This window comes from Aotus nancymaae, unplaced genomic scaffold (assembly GCF_030222135.1).
Source record: "Aotus nancymaae isolate 86718 unplaced genomic scaffold, 86718_ANA_hifiasm-v0.15.2.pri h1tg000011l, whole genome shotgun sequence".
NCBI classification, from domain to species: Eukaryota; Metazoa; Chordata; class Mammalia; order Primates; family Aotidae; genus Aotus; species Aotus nancymaae.
This window is the reverse complement of record NW_026988422.1, coordinates 48,845,478-48,868,678: the sequence shown is the minus strand read 5'-3', so window position 1 is coordinate 48,868,678 and position 23,201 is coordinate 48,845,478. Positions and strand designations below refer to the sequence as shown.

Genomic DNA, 23,201 nt, shown 5'->3' with positions numbered 1-23,201 from the left:
GCACCTAGCCTCAGCCCAGCACGGTGCTGGCTACTGGGGCAATCTAGGCAGCTTATAAAGCCTGGGCCTTGCCTTCAGGAAGCTTAGAGTAGTTAGAAAAGAGGCTTAGGCATTTAGCACAAGTGTGCACGTCTGGGCTCTGAATGCCAGAGGAATTCAGGAGATGGGGCCCTCAGTGAGAAATGTTTGACACTATGGGAGGGGCAGTGCCACCAGGTCATCGCTTCTCAAGCTCTTGATGGGCTCTCTGTCCTGCCCACAAAAGCCCAGCCTTGGGCTCCCCATCTAGCCATTCAGAGAGGCTGGGGGAGGCTGTTGGTGAAGGGAGGGTGGGTCAGAGCCTCCTGCTCTGCACAGCTTGGGTCACCATTCCTATTCCACCACATTCACTGGTCCCTTGGTATCTGGTCTCATGGCAACCACTGCTTCAGAGAGGGAGGGGAGGGACGGAGGGGATGGAGCCTAGCAAGGAGCATGGACACCCAGCACTTGTGTCATATCATCACCATCTGCCTCTACAGGGCTACCTCACCATTCAGCACACCTGAGAGCAGTCCCCTTGCAGCCCTTCCCCCTTGAGAGAGCTGTGACACTGAACCCTGCCCTGAGTCTGGTAGCTGAATGCCCAGGCTCCCCTTGCCTTCTTTGTCCCATCATCCCAGGCCTTCATGGGTACAGAAAGTGGCAATGAAGTCTTACACTCACGGTAACTGACATGTAGTAGTGTAGTGTGATCAAGGCTTGAGAGAACAGTATACTGAACCCAAATGTACCCATTACACAGTGTGAATGATTATCAACATGCAGTACTTGTTGAAAGAAAAGGGATGATAAAAATCCACTACTATTGAAAGTAAGAAAGTGTGGGGTATGTTAGACACAGAAGCCAACTGAGAAAGCTCCCAGAGGTCGAAACTGCAACAATTTAAGCAATAAAATAAATAGCATTGGAACATAATGGGAAGTATAAAATAAATATTTGAGTCCATAGTGATAAAGAAATGATTGAATACATAAATTGAGAATAAACTTCTCCCATGTAGAATTCCAGAAATCATTTATGTAGGTGCTCTGCCTTCAAGGATGTGGAGCATAACTCCCCACTTCTTTTGTTTTTTTTCTTTGAGACGGAGTCTCGATCTGTCACCCAGCCTGGAGTGCAGTGGTGTGATCTCAGCTCACTGTAACCTCCGCCTCCCAGGTTTAAGTGATTCTTTTGCCTCAGCTTCTTGGGTAGCTGAGATTACAGGTGTGGGCCACCACGCCCGGCTTATTTTTGTATTTTTGGTAGCGATGGGGTTTCATCATGTTGGCCAGGCTAATCTCAAACTCCTGACCTCAAGTGATCCACCCACCTTGGCCTCCCAAAGTGCTGGGATTACAGGTGTGAGCCAGCTCCCTACTTCTTAAGTGTGAACTGCATATAGTAACTACCTTCTAAAGGATACATTCAGGAAAGGGAGAAAAGGTAACCTTAGGGAGGAACCTGACGAACTCCCTCAGCCAGATGATGAAGGACAACACCAGCTAACACCAGCATAAACATGATGAAGCATGTTGATGGTGTGTACCCTTGATGTGTGATGAGAGCGGTACTTTACCTCTGTGGCCTTCCTACAAAAAACTGTAGTGCATGGCCTGGGCATGGTGGCTCATGCCTGTAATCATAGCACTTTGGGAGGCCAAGATAGGAGGATCACTTAAGCCTAGCAGTTCAAGACCAGCCTGGGCAACATAGCAAGAGCCTGCCTCTACAAAAAAAAAAAAAAAAAAAAAAAAAAAATTAATTAGCTGCACATGGTGGTGTGTGCCTGTGGTTCCAGCTACTCGGGAAGCTGACGAGAAGGACTGCTTGAGCCCAGGAGGTTGAGGCTGCAGTGAGCTATGATCCACTGTACTCTTGCCTGGGCGACAGAGCAAGCAATGTCTCTTGAAAAAACAACAAAAAATAACCCCATCTAGTCATGAGGATAACATCAAACAAATCCCACCTGAGGGATGTTCTACAAAATACCTGGCCATACTCTTCAAAACTGTCAAAGCATCAAAAAGAAGAAAAGAATGAGAAACTGTCACAACCAAGAGGAGTCTAAGGAGACGTGAGACATGACAACTTAGTGTAACGTAGTGTCTTGGATGGGATCCTTGGACAGAAAAAGGCCATTAGGTAAAACCTAGGGGAGTTCAAATAAGGTATGGACTTTTGTTAGTAATGTAACAAAATTGGTTCATTCATTATGACAAATTCCTATTAGTGGAAGATGTTAATAGGGAAAACTGACTAATGGGTCTGTGGGAACTCTGTGTACTATCTTTGCAATTTTTCTGTCAATCTCAAACTATTCTGAAACATTTTTTAAAATGCTTTAAAAAAAAAAAATTTAAAGACAGGGTCTTGGTCTGTCACCCAGGCTGAAGTGCAGTGGCACAATCATGGCTCACTGCAGCCTTGACCTCCCAGACTCACGTGACCCCCATCTCAGCCTCCCAAATAGCTGTAACCACAGGTGTGTCCCACCACACCCGACTAATTTTTTTTTTTTTTTTAATTTTTGTAGAGATGGAGTCTGGCTATGTCCCTCAGGCTGGTCTCAAACCCCTGAATTCAAGTGATCTTCCAGCCTCAGCCTCCCAGTTGGGATTACAGGCATGAGCCATCACACCTGACCTAAAAATGCATTATTCTTGTTTTTATTTTGAGAGTGCTGTATTTCTTCATGGGCTGGGCTAGTGATGAGTGCCCTGTCCCTGCCCTGCCTGGTTTCATTCTTGGATGTGCCAGAGAAGCAGGAGGGAGGAATGTGAGGCCACCTGGCCCCAGATCCGCAGCAGGTGGTAAGCAGAGGCAAGGCGGGTTACTGCAGAGAAGTAAGAGGATGTGCAGGAACCGATTAGATGTGCCTGGGCCAGGTTGGAGAAAGCTGGCTGCTGTCTGGCTCTGGTCAGCTCCCAGGAAGATGGACTCATCACGGCCTCACTGAGCCACACAGCATCACACTCTGCACTGGTGTGGCATGCACCTGGTGCAGCAAGTATCATTATGCCACACACTTGGCGGCAACTGGAGACCTCATCAGAATGGTGAGGGGCCTGCCCTATTTGCTGTCACCATCCTCGACCTAGTGACAGATGGGAGCTGGCATTCAGGGCCTCAGTCATCCAGCCTGGAGGTAAACCAAGCATGTTTCACCACTGCCTGCCATTCCCGGAGACCTCTCACCTTCCTTCAGAGGCCTGAGGTGATGGAACAGCATGGGCTTTGGAGGCAGCAGATCTGGGCTCGGGCTCAGGCCCCACAACTTGACGGCTGGGAAACCTTGGGTGATTCACTTAAGCTCTCCAACCTGTTTCTCCAGTTGTAAAAGGCAGATAATATACCTGTTTCACTCACAAGGTGAGTCAAGGATCAAATGAGAGGCGGTAGACCAGGAGGGGCTGTCTTAAGGGTTATTGTTTGGGTAGATGAGGCAAGAGTGGTCAGCACTTTTAAAGCAGCAGGTAAGGCCTCGGTCGTGGGGCTAATTGGTGGTAGAGTTTTGTATATATTCAGGCCACATAATGTTTTGGTCAACAACAGACTACATGTACAACAGTGGTCCAATGAGATCATACTGTATTTTTACGGTACCTTTTCCACGTTAGATTCACAAATACCACTGTGTTCCAGTTGCCTACAGTATCTAGTACGGTGACAAGCTGCACAGGTTTGTAGCCTAGGAGCTGCTGGCTACCCCATATGGCCTAGGCATGCGGTAGGCTCTGCCGTCTGGGTCTGTGTAAGTGCACTCCATGATGTTCACACTACGATGAGATCACCTGACAATGCTTTTCTCAGGGCGTATCCTCGTCATTAAGTGACATGACTGTATTAGGTTGCTTGCAGTTGCAGCTAATAGTAAGTCCAACTCACAATAGCTTATATAACTGAAAACCCAGAGGCCACGTGGGCCTCGGGAGTCATGCGATCAGGGCCATGTTTCTCAGTCTCTCAGAGCGCCTTTGTATGCTGGCTTCCTTCTAGGTAGAAAAATGGTTATAGGAGGCCCAGGCCACACATTCTACCATCCCCTAATAGGAACGAGCTGCTTTTCTCTCTGTCATACAGCATCCATGACGTCTCTTTCTTTAGGTCACATGCCTTTGCTCTGAATTGATCACCGGGGCAAGGATGCTGACTGGCTTAGGCCTGAGTTACTCCCAACCTGAACAAATTACTGGGGCAAAGACAGAGAAATTAGAATGATTGGCTTAGGCTGGGTATGATGGCTCACGCCTGTAATCCCAGCACTTTGGAAGGCTGAGGTGGGCGGATCATGAGGTCAAGAGATTGAGACCATCCTGGCCAACATGATGAAACTCCATCTCTACTAAAAAAAAAAAAAAATTTAGCTGGGGGTTGTGGCACACACCTGTAATCCCAGCTACTTGGGAGGGTGAGGCAGGAGAATCACTTGAATCTGGGAGGTGGAGGTTGCAGTGAGCTGAGATTGCACTGCTGCACTCCAGCCTGGTGACAGAGCGAGACTCCATCTCTAAATAGATAGACAGACAGACAGCTAGATAGATAGATAGATAGATAGATAGATAGATAGATAGATAGAGATAGATAGATTGGCTTAGCCAATCAGGGCCTGGGCCTGGGCCTGGAGGTAGGAGGGCATCAAGCCCAGGCAAACCTTTTGGCTGCCATATGTAGGGAAGAGTCACATGGATGCTAACAATGTCTCTACAGGCTTCTGTCCCAGTAATAACCCACTGTTTGACAGCAATGGCTGTTTGCCTCTCTAGTATCCATTTACCCCTTTGGCAACAATCCTAATTTGCATTTGGGGCTTCATTCCTTCTCAAAAACTACATGCTTCTGATGAAGCCTCATTTCCCTCTCATGGGTGAGGCATGTGACCAAGACTTCAGCCAACTGGTGTACTGTATTCTCCAGGCCACCAGACTGCTTCTTGGAAAGGCACTTGGTTTGATTAAAGCCAGTGAAACACAATGACACTTGCTGGGAAGGAAGGCTGGGGCAGCACCAGGTGTGCTTGTCTGCTGAACTTCACCCCAAGAGGATGTAGGGTCTGGAGCTATTGGTATTTTACCCCATAGAGAGCCTGAGATTGAAGCTAATGTAGAGATGGAGGGAGGGTGAGGAACCGAACGGCCAGCCAAATTCCTGGACTTTGCAGTTCAGAGTCAACAGATAGTCTCTTTGCTTTAAAAGCCAATTTGGGCCAAGTTTTCTACCAGTTGCAATGGTATCTTATCTTATACTCTCCTTCCTATTCAAAGGCAGTAAATACCACCAAGCAGTGCACATGGGTGACTAGAATGCTTGGTCCAAGCCTTACTGACAAAGAATGTATTTGTCACTTGACACTATTATTACATGAAAAGTATGCCAGTCATGAAACATATGGAAGAATGCTTAGTAATACCAAGAAGGGAGAGCAGTTTAGAACTATTGGTTACTGATATTGTTATCTCATGGGTGTTTCCCCTGTTTACCCATGAGCTCTTTATGCTTTGCTCCCTGTAGGGTCTGGCAGGCTTCCCGACTTATCTGGTATTCAAGGTGGGTCTGAGATGGAGTCTACGGGTGAAATTGGGGCCCATCTGGCTACGGAGCTCTGTATTAGTTTTGTGTTTATTGATGGGATAAAGTTTTTTTTTTTTTTTTTTTGAGACGGAGTTTTGCTCTTGTTACCCAGGCTGGAGTGCAATGGCGCAATCTCAGCTCACCGCAACCTCCGCCTCCTGGGTTCAGGCAATTCTCCTGCCTCAGCCTCCTGAGCAGCTGGGATTACAGGCACGCGCCACCATGCCCAGCTAATTTTTTGTATTTTTAGTAGAGACGGGGTTTCACCATGTTGACCAGGATGGCCTTGATCTCTTGACCTCCTGATCCACCCGCCTCGGCCTCCCAAAGTGCTGGGATTACAGGCTTGAGCCACCGCGCCCGGCCGGGATAAAGTCTTTATTTGGGTAAGCCACCTTGAATGCTACGTAAATGTCTTCTACTCAAGGATTCACATCTCTCCGAAGGCACGGTGGCTCACACATGTAATCTCAGCACTTTCGGAGGCTGAGGTGGGAGGATCACTTGAGCCTAGGAGTTTCAAGACCAGCTTGGGCAACATGGTGAAACCCTATTTCTACAAAAAATACAAGAAGTAGCCATGGTGGTGTGTACCTGTGATCCTAGCTACTTGGGAGGCTAAGGCAGGAGGATCTTCTGAGGCCAGGAGGTCAAGGCTGCAGTGAGTCATGATTGTGCCACTGCACTCCAGGCTGGGTGCATCTGAGCAAGATCCTGTCTCAAATAAACAAATCTCTAGGATTCACCCTGAGGGCTGTCAGGAAATCCTCTTGAAAAGGATGTCTCATTGCCAGTGTAAACTCTCCTGAAATAACCCTCTCTCTTCTCTACCCAGACTAACTTTACCTACCCTTTGGGGCCCAGCTCAGACCCCTCCTTCTTGGTAAAAAGCCAGTTCAGACTGAATCAGTCCCTTCTGTTAACCACACTAATTATTACAGTTAATTGCACAATACCTTGAGGCTTCTGGTGCTGAGAGGATTTTGCCTTTTGTCATAGTGATGGAATACGTTGCCTTGCAGCGCAAACCTTTGCTAACAGGGCAAAAATAGCACAGGGGGCAGGAATTACATTCCTGGATGTGCATTTTGCTTATTTATGTGGATTTGGGCATCTTCTAAGGACACCATCTTCTGGAGGGTCAGGCCACAGGACATCCATGTTCTTGGCCTCCCATGGGAGAGCGTCTCTTGCCAGAGGAAGGGAAAGCTAAGTGACCAGAGTTCCAGCCTGTCCCTGTGACAGCCCCTGCCTCTGGCCAGGACATCCACCCACGCTTGCTGAATCAGCTTGCTCTCGGGCTACTGGGCACAATCCTTACTGTCTGTTGGAGACAAACCATGAAATGCAGTGTGTGGAGGGCTGGGACAAAGCACACTGGATTCCCCAGGGAGCCTGGAAAACAACTCTTCCCACTCTGTTAGGCCCATGGCTTCCTCTACTGGAGGAGACACCATGTGAGGATGGAACTTGGGTCGTTCTTCTTTACCATCGATATGAACAGTCTGGAATCCCACACATAGGAGACTGACCATCCCATGAGCAACTCAATAGCTCCTACCATTGGGCATTTTCTTGTTACAGACCACAAATTAGAGAAGTCATAGAAAATGTTATTTTATTATTTCAAGGAGGTAATAGCCCAATAGGTCAAAGCAAAAGGGAATTAGAGGCAGCACATGGCCAGGCTTTTCTAAGAGCCTCATTGCTGCATCTCTGAGCTCCTGTCTGCCCACAGCCCACAGCCGCTTACATGAAGGCCAGGTCAGTGGACAGATGACCCAAGTCGACACCCTACTGACTGAGGAGGGGCTCAATGTGCAGCACAGCAGAGGCACAGCCAGGACTCAGCACGCCAGGCAGCACCCCCTGCTGCCACCACCAGCTCCCAAGGCTAGTGCCTTAGTGGCAGCCAGCCTGTCTAGCACTTGATTTTATTCCTGTGAGCCTAGAATGAGCAGGACGTGAATAAATCCCAAGTCATAAATTAAGGTGAAAGACTTAGTAGTGTTAATACTCTGGGTAAGAAAAGACAACACTGTCTTGAAGAAGAGTGGGCTTGGAGTCTGGTGGAAGAAAGAAACCCACAGAATGGCCTCAGCCTGCAGGCACTGCCTTGAGGCCAGCAGAGGGGGTTTCACAGTACATGATGGGGAGAAGTGAGGTGGGTGGGCACTGGAGGGCTGCTTCCTATGGCTCGTTGAACTCAAGGTTCCTTTTCTACTCATAATTATTTCCCAAGTCTAAGTCGCTACACCTGGGGCTTAAGCAAGTCTTGCCTGTGCACCAAGCGTGGACTTGGACCCTGGAGAGATGCAAGGCTCAGTTCTCCAGTGTTGAAGGGGAGGGACTCCCAACCGAAGGAGACCTTTCTCCCCCCACCTCTAGCTCCTTTCCCTTGCAAATGAGCAGGGTGGGAGTCAAGACACAGAGGCACCTCCTGGTGCAACCCCACCACAGTCTTCCAGAGAACTCATCTTGGTGGGACCCAAAGCCCAGCCTTGGCATGGAGCAGACTTATTCCACCCATGGGAGGGCACCCAGTCTGGTGACTGAATGGTGGCGGGCAAGTGGGAGTCAGCAGTGGCGCTGGATGCCATAATACTCAGATGCCATTCATCTCTGTGTGATCGTCCTGGCTGGAGAGCTGGTAGGGAGGGGCTGCTTCCTCCCAGCGTGCACTGTTCAACCACGCCACATGGGCTGACAGATTTTTGGTTTGACAGGTGTGGAAAGAATTTTTAAAACCAGCCACTGTGTTCTCCAAACCCAGAGCCATTGGTTTTGTTTTGTTTGTGTTTGACAAGAAACGACAAAGAGAACCACAGCTCCAATGTGGCTAAGGCTTGTGTAGCACAAAACGCATTATGTATCGAAACGTATAAACCTTGTCTGACTGGGGAGATGAGTGAACACAGAGCTGCAGGGACCCAGGTCGTCTAGTCACTTGCAGGCTCTGCCGATGTCTCATCCTTAAGCTCCTCAAAACCTGGGACTGGCTTCTGCAGGAAGTATGTGGTGGCCTGGATCACCTTGTCTGGTCCAATGTTGTACACTGGGTGAGTGGGCTGCTGCAAAGAGAAGAACAGGTGCCAGTGAATCATCCTGGTGGTCCTTGAAAACATACACATCCTCTGCCCCATGAAAGGCTCTTCTAAGAATTTGGTATAAGGAATCAGATGCACACACAGATTTATCACACAAAGCCCAAAGGTTCAAAAATGGCCTATTTGCTAAAATGATCTAGTACATGAGACACAGGGTAATATACAGCCATTATAAACATGCATTTAATATTTAATGATATAGGCAAATGCTTATAACCTATTATGTGAGAAAATAGTATGTACAATACTATTTCAAACTTTTTATATTTTTTGAGATGAAGTCTTGCTCTGTTGCCCAGGCTAGAGTGCAATGGCATGATCTGGGCTCACTGCAATCTCTGCCTCACGAGCTCAAGCAATTCTCCTGCCTCAGCCTCCCCAGTAGCTGGGATTACAGGTGTGAGCCACCACGCCTGGCTAATTTTTGTATTTTTAGTAGACACAAGCTTTCACCACGTTAGCCAGGCTGTTCTCAAACTCATGACCTCAGGTGATCCACCTGCCTCGGCCTCCCAAAGTGCTAGGATTACAGGCGTGACCCACTGCACCTGGCTTCAAACTTTTTAAAAAGTGTATTCGTACCTGTGATGTTTATATAGGCAAAAATCGTACCCATACCAAAATATTAGTAATGATTATTTTATTTTTCTTATATTTTATGTATCTCAATTATGAAAATAATAAACATGTATTTACATTTATAATCAAGAGAAAAGGGGCCAGGCACAGTGGCTCATGCCTGTAATCGCGGCAATTTGGGAGGCCAAGGCGGATGGATCACTGAGGTCAGGAGATCAAGATCAGCCTGGCCAACATGGTGAAACTCCATCTCTACAAAAATACAAAATTTAGCCGGGCATGATGCGAGGGTGCCTGTAATCCCAGCTACTCAGGACGTTGAGGCAGGAGAATTGCTTGAACCTGGGAAGTGGAAGTTGCAGTGAGCCAAAAAAAAAAAGGACCACAACCCTATTATGTAGTAAGGCTGTCAGGTCATATTTAAATTCTACGATGTTATTCTAGTACATCACAGAAACCCAAAACAAATTTTAGATTTGACACAGGGCATAATCCTAGGCCAATATTCAGGATTCTCCCACTGTGGGAGAATGAAGAAGGGGATATGACTGCAGGAGAGATGAAAAACATTTTGAGAGAATACTATGAGCAACTTCATGCTAAAATATACCAAACTTCAGATAAACAATTTTTTCTTTCCCCTCCGTGGGATGTTGATGAATTTTTTTTTTTTTAGATAAACAATTTTTAAAAACCACAAAAACTGTCCAAATTGACTTAAGGAATTTTTAAAGACCTATATGAAGAAATAAACAACAATTGCTTACTCTGCCACCCCCACATCTCCCAAAAGATACCAGACCTAGATGGTTTCTCAAGCAAGTAGTATCAAACCTATAAACAAACAGATAATCTCTGACCCATACAAACTTTTTAAGAGACTGAAAAAAAAGGAGGGGGGACAGGTACGATGACTCATGCCTATAATCCCAGCACTTTGGGTGGCTGAGGTAGGAGGACAGCTTGAGGCTAAAAGTTCAGGACCAGTGTAGGCAACAGAGCAAAACCCTGTCTCTACAAAAAATTTAAAAATTAGCAGGTTCTGGTGGTGTGCACCTGTAGTCCCTGCTACTTGGGAGGATAAGGCAGGAGGATAGCTTGAGCCAGGAGTTCCAGGCTGCAGTGAGCTGTGATCACATGACTGCACTCCAGCAGAGTGAGAGACAGAGTAAGACCCTGTCTCTAAAAAAGAAAAAGAAAAAAAGGTCAGCAGGGCAGGAAGCTACCCATCTAACTTTATGAGGCTATGGTATTATCCTGCAACACTGGAAAAGGATAAGATGGTAAAATTTTAGATCAATCTTTCTTATGAACACACATGCAAACAAATCCTAAATAAGAGTACTAGGCAAACATACTGGCAAACTGAATCCAGCAGTGTACTGAACGAACACACACACACAGACATGGACATACTCTCTCTGCTATGACCAAGAAGGGCTTAACCTGGGAATATAACCTTATATTAATATTCTATTAATTAACCTGATATTCTAAAGAACAAACAGATTATTCTTTAATGTTTTATTAATATTCTATTAAGCTTATATAAGGTTAACAGAATATTAATAAAACATGAATAATAATCAGATGTGGAGAAAGCATTCAATAAAATTTAAAACTACCTTATTGACTGAAACAAAAACAACCTAGCAAATCAGGAATAGAAGTGAATATCATTAACTTGATATAAAGTAATTATCACAACCCTATAGTAAATATCATACTTAATGGTCAGATTATAAAAAGTCTTCCCATTACAATCAGGAGCAAGACAGGAATGCCCTCTATTATTACCTTAAGTCAGCATTATGTGGCGATCTTAGCCAATAATACAAGGCAAGAAAACAAACAGAAAATCCAACAGATTCTACAGACAACCTTAAAACTATTAAGAGTTCAGCAAGGTGGCTGGATGCAAGATTTACAAATATCATTAGCATTTCTATATACTAGTAAGTTACAAAATAAAAGATTCCAGTCACAAGAGACATAAAAACTCTAAATTACTTAGGCATAACTCTAACCAAAAAAAAAAACTAGTCCTTTATGGAAAAAAATTATAAAAGACCATTGAAAGATATTAAAGAAAAATTACACTCATAATTGGAAGCCTAAATATTGAAAAGAAGTCAGTTTTCTTTCTATTCCTGGGAAGACAGGAAGGAAAAAAAAGTCAGTTCTCTCCTATTAATCTAAAACGTAGTGCAATTCCAACAAAAGTCCTATTAGAATTTGATCGTACAATTCACAGGAAAAAGCAAAAGGCAAAGAATAGCCAAGACAATTTTGAAGAAAAACAACAAGGCAGACAGGACTTGCCTGTTTTCAGACTTCCTTAAAAGAGTGCAGATAGGCAAACAGACCAAAGGAACAGAATACAGTCCAGAAACAGGGCGCCTTTATGTATGGAAACTTGAGGGTGTGGTATACATGAGACACACGTCGGCAGGAAAGGTGGTAGACTTCAGCAAATGGTGCTGAACGACTGGTTATCCATATGGAAAAAAGATAACATTATATCCAACCCTCACCATACACATAAACCAAATCCAAGAGAATGAAAAATCTAGATCAAAAAAGCAAACTTTAGACTATTTAGAAATTACACGCAATGACTTGCTGCAGTGCCTCGTTCATTACCTTTATAGCACGCATCACAATTTGTAACTTGTTTAATGTGTGCCTCCTTTTGTCTGCTTCCCTCAAAAAATGGCAGAGATTTCTTAAGTAAATCATCTACCCTCCCCTCAAAACAAACCCCTCAACGACAGAAAAGACAAATAGATTTGACTACTCCAAAATCAAAATACTAAAATATTTTTGTGGGGGAGGGGGGCTAGGGGCAGGGTCTCACTCCATCTCCCAGACAGGAGTGCAGTGGTACAAACAGAGCTCACTGCAGCCTTGACCACCTGTGCTCACGTGATTCTCCCACCTCAGCCTCCCAAAGTGCTAGGTTTACAGGTCCGAACCACATCTGGCCTAAAATCTTCTCTTTAATAAAAAAACACTAAAAACAAAATGCTGTGGTTTCGATGTGGTTTATTCGTCCCCACCAAAATTAATGTTGAGATCTGATCCCCAGGGTGGTGACGTTGGGAGGTGGGGCTATGGAAGGTGTATGGGTTTGAGGGGTGGATCCCTCAGGAGTATCTTCGTGCTGTTCTTGCAGTAGTCAGCGAGCTCTCACTCTTGCTTTGGGGAGTCTGGATTACTCCTTGAGAGAATGAATTAGTTCCTGCAAGAGTAGGCTGTTGTAAAGCCAGGATGCCCTCAGGCTCTCCTCTCTTCGCAAGGGTTGGCTTCTCCTTTGACTTCTACCACTTTGTGATGCAGCACAGCCCTTGACAGAAGCTACAGCCATGCCCTTGAACTTCTCATCCTACAGCACCGTGAGCTAAATAAATCTCCTTTCTTTATATATTACCTAGTCTCAGGTATTCTTTTATAACAACACAAAACAGTCACAAAATGAGAAGACAAGTCACAAGCTGGAAGATATTCACTATACACATGTAACTGACAAAAGATCGGTATCAAGAATATACAGAGAACTACAAATACTTAAGGGAAAACAAGTTATCCATCAGTAAGAAAATGAGCACAGGATATGAACTGGCAGACAATTCACAGAAGACAACACAAATGGCCAACAAACCTTTGAAAAGATTCTCAGCCTTACTAGTAATAAGGAAAATGTAAAACCAAACAAATACCATTTCACAGCCATCAAATTGGCAAAAAAGGAAAAGTATGACTGTGTTCATCTTAATGATGTTGTCAGCATAAAATAACACAACCACACTGGGGAGCAGTTGAGAGCTACTGATGACATTGTGGCCTGGTGCAGTGGCTCCTGCCTGTAATCCCAGAACTTTGGGAGGCCAAGGCGGGTGGATCATGAGGTCAGGATATTGAGACCATTCTGGCTAAAAGAGTGAAACCTGGTCTCTACTAAAAATTAGCCGGGCGTGGTGGCATGTGCCTGTACTCCCAGCTACTCGGGAGGGTGAGGCAGGAGAATCACTTGAACTCAGGGGGCAGAGGTTGCAGTGAGCCAAGATCATGCCACTGCACTCCACCCTGGGTGACAGAGTGAGACTTTGTCTCTAAATAATTTTTAAAAAGAAACAAAAAGGAAGGTTAAACAACACAGATTAGAAACTAAGGCAGGGACCTAAATGGCAGCAGCAGGCCATGTTTACGCTGGTGGAAGTAGGGCTTAGTAAGAGTGGGGAACTGCACACACACATTCACAGCAGTCTGCATGGGCCCTGTGATTTGATCACCGGGGACAGTCTCCACTGGATTCATGTCTCAGGTTCAGGTCTAGGCTCAGAGCGCCTCCTGCCAGGTTGTTCTTGGCTGGCTGCAGTGGTGAGCATCCTGCCCTCACAAGGCTATTGTCTTTTGAGGAAAGCACATTAGACAACACATCAGCAACTGAATAAAGTGCTACAAAGAGTATGAACAAGGCACTGAAGCAGAGCATTCCGGGGATGTCATTCTCCGAAGAGATGGTATCTAAGCTGAACCTCTGGGGGAGATGCTGCAGGTTGTACAGCCAGCTGCAGTGCCATCATGAGCCTGCTGGGACCCACAGTCTCAGAGTGATGTGTAACTGCGGCCTCCTTGAGAGGAAGCTAATACCAGCGGTAGGCTAGGTCCTTAGCCCTGGGATAAAGGCACAGCAGCTCTGTGACAGATCAGACTGCTCATCTGGAACCCTGAGCTTGCCCAAAGGTATATCTCCTCTACGGTCACATCCTCACTGACGGCTGCACGGCTCCAAGAGCGGGGGACCACAAGCTTCTGCCTGTCCACACAGAAAATGCAGAACCAGCTCTGCTCACTTGGAAAGGCTTCGTCCACGAGGTTCCTGTGGAGAAGGGGTGTGAAGCCCTGCACCCGCCTTACCAGAGCGTTTTCGGGCACACCCAGGACAACATCATGTAACATGGCTCCGCTGCCGAAGTGCTGGGCTATGGACAGGCCGCTCAGGCAGTAGCAGGTGTGGTAGAAATCACGCGACCTGTAAGGACAGGTAGCTCTGAGCAGGCGCTCCTCTGCCCCACACACATCTACGCATGCAGCCACACTAATCAGAGACTGTGTCCCCCCTTGTCCTCCATGTGGCTAGAGGAGACATGGTTTTCTCCGCAGTGATATTTAAAACCCCATAGGCTGGGTACAGTGGCTTACACCCATAATCCCAGGACGTAGGAGGCTGAGGCAAGAGAACAGTTTGAGGCCAGGAGTTCAAAACCAGCCTGGGCAACATAGGGAGACCCTGTCTCCACAAAAAAAATTAAAAATTAGCTAGACGTGGTGGCACATGCCTGTAGTTCCAGCTACTTGGGAGGCTGAAGCAGGAGGATCACCTGAGCCCAAGAGGTGAAGGCTGCAGTGAGCCGTGATTATGCCAGTGCACTCTAGCCTGGGTGACAGAATGAGACCCTGTCTCAAAAAATAAGACACAATAAAATAGAAGTCCCATCCTCCAGCCCTGCCCAGCAGCAGGATCTTTAATTTTTTTCTTTTCTTCTTTTTTACCTTAAACTATTAATGGTTAAAGGGAAATGTAATTTTACTGTCAGTCTCTCCAGCTGTCTTCTGGAACGGGCTCTCCAGGGGCAGTACTAGTGATAAATCAGTCCAATTCTCTAGAAAAATACCTAAATATCTAGAAATAGGCCACATTCTTCCTGACAAATTGCGGGACCAGGCCTTCCCCTGGATGCCAAGGGCAGCAGGATGTGTGTTGGGGCGGGGGAGACAGAGGGTGGGTAACAAAGGTTGGAGGACTTACTTCATTTCCCTTTTTCTTTCATAGCACATAAGGCACCTCAGATTTGAGCTTAATCATTTAATCCACTCTATAATAGTTGTCATGATTACAGTCTCTAACAACACTCAGGGGTTTTAAAACACTGTATCCTATTCTATTTAGACCAATTTAAAAAAAGAAGAAGGTTATCTACCCAGCAATCTATTTCCCTGTCTGGTGGTGGGGGCGGGGTGCATGCAAGCTGAGGGACAAGACAGGCAGTTGGAGATGCCAGGATCAATGGCCTCAAGGGGTGCTCCCCATCGGGGTGCTTTTTGCCATACAACCTAGCGCTATGCAGGCGCTAAGAGTGACACCTCTGCTCTCAAGGTCTGGCTCTGAGTAGGCTTGAGGTGCACACCCCTCTGCTCTCTCCTCCCCTCTCCCTTCCCTCCCCAGAGAGAAAGCACTCACTTGCCAGGTTTATCCAGAAGCCCCCCAGCAGGGCACTGGCAGCACATCAGGATGTACTCCTGCAGGGCCTGCTGATGGAACATCCAGTGGCTCATGCTAAGGGCAGGGTCACCTGTTGAATGGCAAAGGGTCAGTAAGGACCTGGCAGATCCAGCCAAGTATCAATGACCTAGTTCCACTTTCTTAACTGGGGGAACAGTTAAGGTTTCCCTCTCTTCTTCCATTCATTCTTGGTACAACTGCTATCTTCCCCACGTCCTACGCACAGCATGTCCCTTCTCCTGAACTTTGACGTGTCAAAGAGCAGCAGTTCAAAGTGGCACTTTCACGTTCTTGAAATGCATCCACGTGAAATATACGTGGATGGTGATCCTCAACCACATCTCTGGCAGGCGGTGAACCAGCTTGGCCGTTTAGCTTACCTTCCCAGACTGACCTCGGTAGCTGTTCCCAACTTGGTCCATGACTCTACCCTGGACTTCAAAAGACATTCCCTCTAGCACATCTCTATAACTTATTAACCAGACTGACTAGCTCAGAGAATTCTTAACTGGAGTAATGAAGTCTGTTTCTTCTACTTTTCTAAGCCTGAATTTAATTGATCTCCAAAGGGAATTCTCTAACTTGTCTCTCGGCTCAAATAATTTTCCAGCGAAGCATTACTAGTAACTGCCCTCCTGCATCATATGATACCCAAGCAAAAACTGGGTATTCTGGTAATACCACTAAGGCACTGACAAGCAACTGGACTTCTTCACTCTGAAGTTCAATCAGTATGGTCAAACAATTCTGTGGGCCACACAGTTATCAAGTGGGAGGGCGGGACAAATCATGGGCAGGTGTGCAGAAACAGCTGCATAGAAATCGATTAAAAAAGTACATATATAGGATGTGCATTAAATCCTTGGTCAATTTTATAGTTTGATACCTGGGCTAAAAGATGCCCAACAGTAAATCATTTAAAAAAAAAATGCCCAACAATTGGTAAATGGCACCTGAAAGCTAATTTTTCTTTCTTCCAATCTTTTTGTTTCTATGCATTTTTCTACCTAGTTATTGTAACTGTGTATCTTGTGTTTTTCACTTACCACTATAGGCATAAACTTTTTATTCTGCTACACAATCTGCATAGCCATCATTGTGAATAGCCATACCGTATTTCATTAAGTGGACATATAAGGTCACTGTATCATAAAAAGAACTGGGCCAAAAGTCTTATATATATTTGTGAGTATAAAAATTTCTATGGTGAAAATTATAAAAGGTTATGGTATCAATAACCTTTTATGTTTTGGAGAAAATAGCAAAAAGGGAAAATATTTCTAAAAATAAACATGAAAAGTTTATGATACAGTTCATAAAGAGATTTAAGCAAAATATTAAACTGTTGAATATTTACCTTTTTTTTTTTTTTGAGATGGAGTCTCGCTCTGTTGCCCAGGCTGGAGGCAATGGCATGATCTTGGCTCACTGCAACCTCTACCCCCCGGATTCAAGGGATTCTCCTACCTCAGCCTCCTGAGTAGCTGGGATTACAAGCCTGTGCCACCATGCCCAGCTAATTTTTGTATTTTTAGTAGAGACAGGGTTTCACTATGTTGGTCAGGCTGGTCTCGAAGTCCTGACCTCAGGTGATCCACCCTCTTTGGCCTCCCAAAGTGCTGGGATTATAGGCATGAGCCACTGCACCTAGGCCAAATTGTTGAATATTTCAAACAGAAAATAATAATTTATTAAATTTCTTAAAAAACAGACACAGAGAAAAAGATGGGGTAAGGGTTTTCAAAGTTGAGCACTAGATGAGGGACAGTGGCCAGCTGACATTTGAAGGCCAGGGACAAAAGCCTCTCATCTTCAACCCTGAGTCACACTCACCCCAAAACACCCATTAAGAGACTTAGGAAACTGAGTCCGACCTAAGGAGACGCATCCCGTCTACCATCTCAGGCTGGCTGCAGGCCACATGCTTTCATACACTCACACTATTTTAATCCCCTTCCTTTCTTTTCCTCACCTGTAAGCACACTGGACTGTATAGAAGATACATACATATATGATGGGACTTCACGCTACCTTCTTTTACTTATTTCCAAGGTTGTTTCCAGTTCCTTGCCATTATCAGTAATGCTGCATGAAATCTTTGTGAATATTATCTATGCTTAGAATTATTTTCTTCAAATAGATTGACCACAGTGGAATTATTTGGTTAAAGGGAATAAACATTTTGAAAGCTATTAATAGATACAGATAAACTGCTTTAAGAATTTATAGACTACTCTTAGTACTAAGAGATTGACCACAGTGGAATTATTTGGTTAAAGGGAATAAACATTTTGAAAGCTATTAATAGATACAGATAAACTGCTTTAAGAATTTATAGACTACTCTTAGTACTAAGAGTAGTCTATAGGGCTACTCCTGCCTGTGGAGTAGCCCTGCTCTGCACAAACAGTCAAAAATAAATATATAAATAAACTAAAAAGAAAAATAAAGACTTTATATAGCTGCCAGCAAAATTTAAAATTTTACTCTACCACCTCCAGCATTAGCACCTTTTTGTTGTTGTTGAGATGTCATCTCGCTCTGTCACCTAGGCTGGAGTGCTGTGGTGCGATCTCAGCTCACTGCAACCTCCACCTTCTGAGTTCAAGTGATTCTCCTGCCTCAGCCTCCTGAGTAGCTGGGATTACAGGCAGGAGATACCATGCCCGGCTAATTTTTTGTATTTTTAGTAGAGACAGGGTTTTACCATGTTGGTCAAGCTGGTCTCAAACTCCTGACCTCAGGTGATCTGCCCACCTTGGCCTCCCAAAGTGCTGGGATTACAGGCATGAGCTACCGTGCCTGGCCAGCTTTAGTTACTTTTTTAAAGTTCTTAGCAACTAAAATGGTAAAAAGAAATAGTACCTGATAGTTTATTCTGATTTGCATGCCTCTGATTACTAACTGGGGGGAAATTTTTCCATAACTTGTGTTTAATATTTGCATTTGCTTATGATGATATCTGTTTGGCCTATATCTTCTGAGACCTAACAGTCAATTTTTAAATCTAGCTTTGTCCTGTATTTGCCCTTTGTCTACATTATATGCGGCACCTATTTTCTCCTTTTTGCTCTTCTGTTTTGGTTATGTGAGTTTAAAACTTTTTACAATTAATTTTCAAATTTAATATAAAACACATTTTATACTTAATAATGTAATCATACTATTGATTTTTCCTTTGTGATTTCCTTTTTTAAACAATATTTAAATTTTTTTGAAACAATATTTTTTTAAAAAAACAATATTTAATGTGTATGGGAATTTTTGGGGGGATGAGTGATGAAAATGTTCTAAAATTGTTTTCATGATGGTTCACAACTGAATAGATAAGTTGTATGGTATATCTTAACAAAGCTGTTACTTAAAAAAGCATATTTATTAAACTTTAGGAAACTGCATTACACATCTGTACAAAATGTACATCTATGTCATATCCTATAACGAATAAAAGACTATGATTATAAGGTAAATGATAACTTATGGCTAAAATTAGAATCTGAAAAGAAAACGCTATGTTTATTATTTAAAAGATTATAGACTGTTTCAGTGACTTCCTATATTATTGAAGCTTAGAAGCTCAAAGTTCAAAAACTCTACAAGGAGCTTCCAGAAATCCTGAATTTGGACACCAGTACACATAATCACAACAAGATGAAAGCAGATATGATTACAGGGTGGTAACTGTGCACTAGAACTGGCCTTTTAAATCCTTTCTATCTCTTCCTGAAATTATAGGTCCACATTCTAATGTCATTTTGCATTTCAAAGGTTCCTTTAATCTAAAAAAAATCAAAAGTCGTTCCACACCAAAACTGATAGGTGCAGCCATCTGTAGCTCAATTTCACAGGTGGGCAAGAAAAGTCCAGGGTATGTACCAAAGAACACACAAGAAGCCAGTAACTACCAAGCCAAACAGAAACTCACAGGCCTGCTGCTTTCTTTTGCTCCACAAAACAAAAAAAACAAAATAACTTATTGATTTAGTCAGCACTTGATATTTTCAAGCCTTTTTTTTCTTTGTTGAGACGGAGTCTTGCCTCTGTCGCCCAGGCTGGAGTGTAGCGGCGTGATCTCAGCTTACTGCAAACCTCTGCCTCTCAGACTCAAGTGATCCTTCCACCTCAGCCTCCCGAGTAGCTAGGAGGACTACAGGCACATGCCATCATGTTTGGTTAACTGTTTTTAATTTTTCTGTAGAGATAAGTCTCACTATATTGCCCAGGCTGGTCCTGAACTCCCGTGCTCAAGAGGTCCTCCTGCCTTGGCCTCCCAAAGTGCTGGGATTACAAGCGTGAACCATCATGCCCAGCATTTTAAGCTATTAATAATGATTCCTTCTTCTACTCAAATACTGTCATCTACACATGGAAGGTAGTCGTTGGCATGGAGCCACTGACGGGTCACTTGCCAGGTCAGAGCATGGCCTGGACCCACATGCTCCACTATGTAGAGCATTCTGTTTGCTTCTGAGTTAGCAATATGATCAATGCCTTTTAAAAAATGTATTTGTTCATTTACCAAAATAAAATTAGTAATGCACATGGTTTCTTAAAAAGGGCACACTATAATACAGAAGGATACAAAATCTAAAAAGTTGTCTGGGCACAGTGGCTCACGCCTGTAATCCCAGCACTTTGTCTAGCCAAGGCAGGTGGATCACTTGAAGCCAGGAGTTCAAGACCAGCCTGGCCAATATGGTGAAACCCTATCTCTACTAAAGATAGAAAAAATTAACTGGGTGTGGTGGTGCATGCCTGTAATCCCAGCTACTCAGGAGGTTGAGGCATGAGAATTGATTGAACCCAGGAGGTGGAAGTTGCATTGAGCCAAGATCGTGCCACTGCACTCCAGCCTGGGTGACAGAGTGAAACTCCGTCTCAAAAAAAAAAAAAAATCTAAAAAGTTAAGTGTCCCTCCTTCTGTCTCCTACTCTTCTCCCAAAGGCACCCATTGTTAAAGGGGTTTTGTGTAGGCTTGAAGGAAAAGCTGTGTACATCCCAGTCTGTGTGCCCAGGGGCTCTTCCAGGCGCCGCCCCTTATGCTTCATGTTGTATCCTGGAGAGCTTTCCATACTAGCCTACGGTATGCAGCTACTGTCCGGAGAGATTTTTATAATTTAACCTTTAACCTTCTGATGGGCATTTAGGCTGCTATTAAAACTCCAATTCAATATATATCCTTTGCTAATCTCTCTGCAGGTAAATTCCTGACAGTGCACTCGCTGTGTTGAAAGGGTAAGCACCCTTAAAATTTAAACAGATGTCTCCAAACTGCCCTCCAAAAAAATGATTTACCTTTTCACATTCCCCACTAACAGTAACAAAGGACCTATTTTCTCACTCTCCCCACCACAGGGTATCAAGTTTTTTAATCTCTGCCAATCCAGCAATAAAAACAAATAGTGCCACTCTTTTGATTAGCATTTCTTTAACTACAAGTGAGCTGAACAACTTTTCATTGGATTAATGGCCACCTACTGTGGTTATGAGCAGGGCAGCATTCTCCTGCCAGCTAGTCTGGATTCACACAACCACATACTAACCTCTGGGAGTGCCAATCAGGTATTATAAAGCAGGTCACTTAGCCTCACTGTACTTTGTTTCCTCATCTATAAATAATGGAACCTATTTCATACGGTTGTTTTGAGAATCAAATGAAAAAATATATGTGAAAAGCTCAGTACAGCCCCTGGCATACAGTGAGCGCTTGAGATATCTCTGCTACCAGTAGTAGCAGTTGTAGTAGAAAAAGTAAGAACATTTCTTTCTCAGGGACTTCTTTCTTCAGATCCTTTGCCTGTTTTTCACTTGGGTTGTCCATCCATTTGTTACTGATTTGTATAATTTTTTTTTTGAATTAAAAAAATTAGCCATTATCACTTGTCACAGATATTTCCCCCACCCTGCTGTTGTTTTGTTTGTAGAATTTCCCTGTTTTTATAAAGTAACTTTTGTTGTCTTTATGCGAGAAATACACACTATTTCTAATCTTCCTAGATTAGAAAATACAAACGAGAGGAAACAAACACCACCTGTAATTTCACATCCTAGATACTTTCTATGAATTTTTTGGAGTCAACTCTTCCCTAAAAACGGGATTACACACATACTTCTTTGATATGATCAGTATATATCGTGACTATCTTTCTACACTGCATCCCCTTTTGACTCCCAAGGTCAGTATTTTGCCCTCCTCTCAATACACTTCCCTTCTTTCCAGACGCCTGTCTGTTCCAAGTTCAAGAGACGCCCTGTGTCTGAGGAGGAGAACCTCAGACAACACAGGCCTTCTCCCAGCCAATGAAAAAAGCTGGAAACACCAAGATTCACGGGCAGTCTTTTCCACAGACAAAGCTTGGAATGCCATCAAGCCCTCTAGAACGTGTACTACAATAAACAAAATGTTAACCAGCAGCCCCCGGAAGACTCTGGCAGGTGGTGCTCCTGTTAGAGCTCTCTCCAGATTTCGTGGGATTGCAGAACTACTGCAGCTTATCCATGCCAGGGACAGGTTTGTAAACGACTGACAGTTTTACCAGGGGCTTGACCTTATCAGTTCCAAATAAAGAGATCACCGTGACTCCAAGTTTTTTCTAACTTAGAAATATTGGGCTTGGGGAATTCCTGACTTCCCTACTAATGGTCAAGGCAGAGACTGTGCAGGCTCCAGAGTCAGTGCATTTGCTGACAGAGCACTCGCTGTGTTCAAAGGGTAAGTGCCTTATATGCCTGAATACTAACACTTAAAGCCCAGTGGGCCCAGACCGGGAAAATGGGACAGGGACTCTCTGTTACCTTAATCCAGTGTCAGAAATGGTCACAACTCAACAACTCAAAGGAAATTAAGAAACTAAAGAATGGGGCTCAGGGGTGGGGGTGGTGGCTCACACCTGTAATACCAGCACTTTGGGAGGCTGAAGTGGGCAGATCACCTGAGGTCAGGAGTTTGAGACCAGCCTGACCAACATGGTGAAACCCTATCTCTAATAAAAATACAAAAATTAGCCAGGTGTGGTTGAGCATGCCTGTAGTCCCAGTCAATGAGGAGGCTGAGGCAGGAGAATTGCTTGAACCTGGGAGGCAGAGTTATGGTGAGTTGAAATCACATCACTGCACTCCAGCCTGGGCAACAGAGCAAGACTCCATCTTGGGGAAAAAAAAAAGTGGGGCTCAGAAACAGTTAAACGAGGAGAAAAAGTGTGAGGAGGGACAGAAAAGAATCTCATCTTTTATATTTGAACAGTTACATTATCCAACTAAGCCCAAAGAACAGCTTCTCTCTGGACCCAGGGATCTCACTCCCAAAACACATCAGCAACCAGCAGGGCCCCAAGACTCCCCCTCTCCCACCAGTCTACTCAGAGACACCTGCTCTCACATCAAGTAAATGAGAAGATGGTGCAGGACTCAGCAGGCAGACTGAGGTTTCAAGAGACAAGGAGAGAATGTTCCCCGAGTTTTTGCTCACTAACTACTTCGGTTTTGCATTCCCATTTGAGACCCCACAGAAACGAACGTGGATTTTTCTACTCCAATGGTGCAGGTGGAACAAACTTGCATTTAGGCTTGTTCAATGAATGTAACATAAAACATTTCTAATGGTGACAACTCTGCAGCCAGACACGGTGAGTTTTTC

General features: G+C 44.4%; 1 protein-coding gene across 3 annotated transcripts in view; it reads right to left on the bottom strand.

Moving 5' to 3' along the window:
• Window positions 1–7,185: 7,185 nt before the first annotated feature.
• Window positions 7,186–23,201, bottom strand: part of FNTB (farnesyltransferase, CAAX box, subunit beta) — a 117,588-nt gene continuing 101,572 nt past the window's right edge. For all 3 annotated transcript variants that reach the window (XM_012464150.3, XM_064374937.1, XM_012464149.3), the window contains 3 exons: window positions 15,524–15,635; window positions 14,200–14,314; window positions 7,186–8,664 (listed from right to left, as the gene is read on the bottom strand). In XM_012464150.3, coding sequence (XP_012319573.1) covers window positions 8,533–8,664; window positions 14,200–14,314; window positions 15,524–15,635 — 359 coding nt within the window. In that variant the 3' untranslated portion in view covers window positions 7,186–8,532. The remainder of the gene's footprint in view (window positions 8,665–14,199; window positions 14,315–15,523; window positions 15,636–23,201) is intronic.